The sequence below is a fragment of the Akebia trifoliata genome, chromosome 3 (assembly GCF_017979445.1).
Source record: "Akebia trifoliata isolate Shusen 1 chromosome 3, ASM1797944v1, whole genome shotgun sequence".
In the NCBI taxonomy this organism is placed as follows: Eukaryota; Viridiplantae; Streptophyta; class Magnoliopsida; order Ranunculales; family Lardizabalaceae; genus Akebia; species Akebia trifoliata.
This window is the reverse complement of record NC_141377.1, coordinates 39,142,026-39,148,025: the sequence shown is the minus strand read 5'-3', so window position 1 is coordinate 39,148,025 and position 6,000 is coordinate 39,142,026. Positions and strand designations below refer to the sequence as shown.

General features: G+C 35.8%; 1 protein-coding gene across 3 annotated transcripts in view; it reads right to left on the bottom strand.

The window, feature by feature from the left end:
* Window positions 1–249: 249 nt before the first annotated feature.
* Window positions 250–6,000, bottom strand: part of LOC147406852 (uncharacterized) — a 30,490-nt gene continuing 24,739 nt past the window's right edge. For all 3 annotated transcript variants that reach the window (XM_086435145.1, XM_086435144.1, XM_086435146.1), the window contains 6 exons: window positions 5,217–5,392; window positions 3,366–3,526; window positions 3,171–3,258; window positions 1,862–2,075; window positions 1,539–1,639; window positions 250–1,288 (listed from right to left, as the gene is read on the bottom strand). In XM_086435145.1, the coding sequence (XP_086291271.1) occupies window positions 800–1,288; window positions 1,539–1,639; window positions 1,862–2,075; window positions 3,171–3,258; window positions 3,366–3,526; window positions 5,217–5,392 (1,229 nt within the window). In that variant the 3' untranslated portion in view covers window positions 250–799. The remainder of the gene's footprint in view (window positions 1,289–1,538; window positions 1,640–1,861; window positions 2,076–3,170; window positions 3,259–3,365; window positions 3,527–5,216; window positions 5,393–6,000) is intronic.

Here is a 6,000-nt window from a genome sequence, read left to right as displayed (position 1 = left end):
AATTATTATTATTATTTTTGGATGCAAATAAAAGCTTCCTCAATTATTATTATTATTTGTGTGCGTGCGTGTGTGTGTGTTTTGTCAGTGAGAGCGATTTACCAAGGTTTGCAAGAGAAATAGAGCACTGACGATGCCCAAATATTCCCCTTTTTTATGGGTTTGAAGAGGAGCTTTGAATTGAACTATTCTTTAGCAGTTTCATTTGGTGAAACCTCTTGCATCACATGTGAAAATTGCAAATGATGCTTCAAGAACAAAAGTAAAGACCGGCTTTTTCAGGCTAGGTTGAGAATTAAAAGGATCCAAATTTTATCGCTCATGCATTCTGTAGTCTCTCTTCTTTTGTACCTCTTAACAGCAATATAAATGGCTGGGAAAGTAATAATTGTCTAGAGATAAATTTTGTACTCGATTCAATCATATAATGTTCTACCATATAAAAAGGAATGAATGTTGAATTGCTGCCTAACTGATACAAAATTCCCCAACAATGTAAATCATTTTGCTTCTCATCGTGACCATATTTCCAATTAAAATCTCCTTTTCAAACAGCTACTCACAAAATGTATCTAATTTCAGTTTAACAGAATCTCCTCTACTGTTGAGAAGATCCAATTGCAGAAGAATTTGGGGAGCCTGAATACCTGCATCTTTCTGAAGTCTGTACATTTCTCATGGGTTTCAAGCAACTGTAGGTGGTATCTGCATATTCATCATTTTATAAACAGCCTCATGTAATATTTTTTTTATTTTTGTGTATCTTCTGGTCGGCCCAGAATTTTCAATTTCTGTCCCCCTAATCTTCGTCACTATAATCCCTACGATGGTCTACAGTTGGCCGTTGTTTTAACTTCTGGAATATATCGTCCAGGGACTCGGATGAGGAGCCACGGGATACGACATTTGTTTCCTGAACCTGGCGTAAAGGAATGAACTTCTTGGACCCAATGTTAGCTTTGAAGGTTTGGAAACCTGTCTTCATCGATACCCATGTAGAAGCTAATCCAGAAGATGGGCCAGCTGTCGTGTTACCAGAGCTGTACTTGTTCTGTGAGTTGCCTGCATTGAGCAAAGAGGACGAACTGGTTGCTATATTCTTCTCTACTGACATGGTGTCGGATGCGTGTCTACTTTGTTGTTCTCTTATAGCAGCATACTTGTTTCCTATATCTTCTCTGCTTGTGCCATACTTTCGGGTCTCTTCTTTTAGTGGTTTTGATTGACTTAACTTTCCACCCTCCTTGGCTATACTGGTGGTTACTTTCATTTCAACACCAGACTTATCCTGAAAAATATTTTGCGAGTTTTAATGGTAAAAAGAAAACAAATTAATGACAATATAAGGGAGCATTTTGAAACAATGCATGAGAATGTAAAGAGACATTCCGGGTCCTGTCATTCGTAGTCGAAAGATGATGTTTTTTGGTAAAAATAAAGTTAGCCAAGACAGAATTATCATCACAATTATTAAAATATAGCTCAATAGAATGGTGCTTTCAAGGAATCCCAGTAACAGTAGAGGGTAGGTTACATACAGTGGTATTGCTGCTAGACTCAATATCCATATTGTTGAAATTCCTTGCCAATGGTATAACATGCTCACCAACGTTAGACCCTTGTTCAAGCCAAGATCGTTCTGCAGAAAGAAATCAATTTAGTTCACAATATCAACTGTAAAATGGGAATCCACAAACAAAAAAACAGAAGAAAATGGTTCCACCATCAATCCCAGTAGCATAGTGTGTATTGAGCTCGGTTCCAAATTGTCACGACACCCAAAATCGGATCTCACCAGGAAAAAAAGTAGTAAAATAGGTGCAATTTACAAACTAGAAAAGCAAGGTTACAAGCTACTCACCTTTCTGCAAGATAATTATTCCGGATGGGTCAAACCCATCCATATCAACAGCTTCATTTTGTAACCTGAACCTCTTCCAGCTACCAAAAAAATCAATAACCCGGTCAAAGAAATTGCTTGCCACCAGTAGGGTATATATAACCATAATAAGTGGATATATTTTATTAAACCCTCGCCCGAAGAAAGGGACAGCATCATCAATATTCCCCATTCTCTGCACATTAAATTGGAATGTTATTACAATCCCAAAGAATATGGGTCATACTGAGAAGGGAAAAGGATGGCATGTCACAATAATGTCAAAGTCCAGTATGCACAGGCCTGCTCAAAACTTCAAGATACCACACAAAAGTTAACTACATTGAGACTCTGTCCTCTTAAGTATGGTAGTATGCTTAGGATGATTAAAGCAAATACACCACTATGAAGATCCAAGAAAGGAACTTCCATAGTGAGCATCTCTGTGATGACCGGAGCGTTAATAATTTTTGGTGAAATCCCTTTCTTGGTCACCTAACCTCGGCCATATTTTAATATAGTTTCTGCATCTGCATATCAAAAGAAAAAAGAAAGAAGGAAAACAAGGAAATGATTGATATTTTGGAAATAAAGATGTAATATGGAATTGTTTTTAGATAAATTCTTGCAGGGGTATTTTTGTCTTCTTAAAAAGTTAGAATCCTATTATCATAATATTAAAGAATAACACTAAACAGGCTGATAAAAAAAGACACTCAAATGCACTCAACTGATGTGGAAAAAAAAATGGTTCTGTGCATATTCCATGTCAGTGTCTTTTTTTTTGGACGGCTCAATATTAAATTTCGACATAAATCCATGAAATATAAAATAGATATTTCCACTTACAAGGCTCGACATGAAATTTATCCATAGTTATTGATACTTGATATTGTCTTCAATGCATTGAAGAGTTCATGTAAGTGCTATCAGGAGATGAGATTTCTTGTTCCATTGTTGCAGAAGTTCCCATCAATATATACTGTTCTCTCTGTAGGCTTTTATTTTTGTTTACTTTTGGATAATTTTCTGGCCCGAATTGCAGTCTGGGATTTCTGACTACAATCAAGTTCCCATCTATATTATCATTTCTCTGAACAAGTTCTCTCTGTTGGCTTTTATTTTTGGATAATTTTCTGGCCCAAATTGCAGTCTGGAATTTCCAACTACAACAGTCACATCCCTAAATTTATGTGTTTCTGAAATGAGTGCAGGTTTTAGTTTCTGCTAGTATTACATTCACCATCGGGGAAACCAGCAACAAAATGATATGACATTGAAGGAGGCTCACCTTTTCAAATATAGTTTTGGCATTCCCTTCAAGACGAATGAGATTCAGAAAGTTGTATGAAATGGGTGGTGCATACCGTGCAATCATCCTGCAGAGATAGTAGAACTAGAAGTAATTATCAACATTAATTTGACTATAATAGCCATAAGACAAGGTCTATGCCGGTGTCCAAAGTGCTAATAGGTACAAACTTACGAGCATATCATAAGCAAGCTGACTGAGTTTGTTTGTCTTGGTGCTAATGAGTAAAACATCAGCCTTCTTGGTGCTAATGAGTAAAGCATCAGCATTCCAACCTTGAACAAGGAATAATATGTGCACATGCACATATACATCAGAGGAACAAAAGCAGCTATCTGCAAAACAAATCCAATTTTGAGTCTATGTTTAATAAACAGAAATGCTTGAAACACTATGGTGAGTAATGCAAATTAACTGTCAGAAGTAGAAACTTATCATAGAAAAAGGTGTCTGTTTAAAGTGTTAGCCCAAAATATCACGAAACAAGAATGGTTAACGGTATGCTGGACAGATGTGGGTATGTGTCAAGAGTCCAACAAAGGAACGGGGTGTCGAATTCGGTAATCAACACCCCCACACCTCTGCTCCCCAAAAAGGATTTGTTTCACTGTCCCCATATTTTAAATAATTTATAACAAAATATTTATTTCCATATAATAATAAGGATAATACAGATAATGTGATGATCTATCTTATAATATATTATATACATAAGGAAAAGATAAGATAGACATATATAGGGACGTGTTCAGGGGACATAAAAAAACTGACAACTATTTTTACACAACCACCCAGATATACCATCCTTTTTTTCAATGTTTTCTACAACACTGCCAGATGTTGTTGGATCTTGTAAAATGGATGGCATCTGGGAGATGTAAAAATAGTTGTCATTTGTTGATGTCCCCAGAACACGACCCATATGTATATAAATATATATAATGTTGTGTTTTTCACAAAGAAAATTTCAAATGAAAAAGGTGGGACTGATTATCTATAGTAATTGTTAACCAATATCCTGCAATAATGAAACAATCACACCAGATTTTGGGGTTTTTCGTAATGCAAAACATGTCTTGCACGGGTACCTCACCGTTTTAAGAGTCCATACATAGCCAGTAAGAGTACAACACTCATACAAGCATGATTACCGGATCACACTTTTCAAACAATAAAAGTATAGCCTTTTCCACGGTACCAAGAAGTGTTTGTGTTTCAGTTAAGTCCAAGAAAAGACTTACACGAAGGCATCCACTTCATTCTGCAATGCAACTAAATTTTCAAATGTGGGTAAGAGGTGCAGTTCTCATTTAACCCCTTTCTGACTACAAATGACTCTATTTTGGTAACACTAAAAATTAAAAAGGACTTACTTCCTAAAATAAGGTGCAATTTTCATTTAACCCCTTCCTGACTACAGATGACTCTATTTTGGTAACTCTAACAATTAAAAAGCACATACTTCTTGCCCCTCTTGTGCAATTCTTGACCTCCTCCCTGTTTCCTCCCATTTTAATACAATTTTTAATTATAACAAAGAAAAAAAGATTAATCATTGTTAATACTTACTAAAAAACTATTTGTTACTAATACTTGGTACCTGTAGCTCAGAAAAGTTCTGATTTTGTATTTAATAATCGATGCAAAAATAGAATAGGGTTCTTCCAAGAAGATGATTCATTATATTCCTGGAATTTGCATGACTCAATACCAGTGGCTATCAGGTTTTGTGGTTGGGCTGTTTGGTTCCAGCTTTATCCTGTGTTTGGATGGTCAGCTCGACCTCCTTTTTCTTTGATAATGAAGGTTTACTTGTAAAAAAATATGTGAATAACCCAACCCCCATTTTACTGTCATTATTTATGATTTTTCTTGATCAAACTTCATGGGCAACTGAACATTGAAGCCGTGATATGAGAACTTCACCATGGGCGGGATTCACTCCCAAAGGTAAAATGAGATGTTACACAACATGTGAAACTTCACTGTCAAAAAACTTGAATCTAAATGGGACTTTAAATTTACCTGCACAAGCATCTCTTGCTTTCCCATAGCATTTATGAGAATGGAAAAAAGAGATAAATCAACTCCACTAGGCAGTATAGTAGCCTCTGCTAAAAGAATTGCAGCTGACATGCAACCAAATATGATAGCCAGGAGTTTTTCAAGTCGCTTCCTCAGTATACATCGCCAGAAAAACTCTGCAAGACCCAATTAAAGTTGAGATACAGCTTCAGAGTTATTTATATGTTTCAATCGCTACTGACTAAGTACATGTGAATTATATGGTAAATAGACATCCAAATAGACCAGCAATGAAATATGACATTAACTATCTGAACTAGGGAGATCCAGATCCAATAGGATATACCAATTTAAGTACTGGAACTAATTCAATACGATCCAAAAATTCAGTATTTTCTGACCAGACCCAATCCAATTTTATATGTTAAAAGCATCCACAAAAATATGGATTTACATATTGTATCTAAATAAAATATGTAACATAAATATATAATTTATATATTTCTCACATATTTTCCAAAACTGATCCAGTGATCACAACGGATCCTGTTGAACGGGTCTTTACCAGAACTCAAGTACTTGACCTCAAACTGGAGTTTATGGATCAGATAGAACAGATATAGGGTCTGATCCAATCGATTGACAGCCCTAATCTAAACTATTCATGACTTTAGGCACAAAAAATCTTAAGCACCAACAATGATATAATGTTTCATAAGAAAACTTAGGCAAAATAAGATAGAGATCATAGTAGAACTTATGCGCCCGGGGGGGGGGGGGGGGT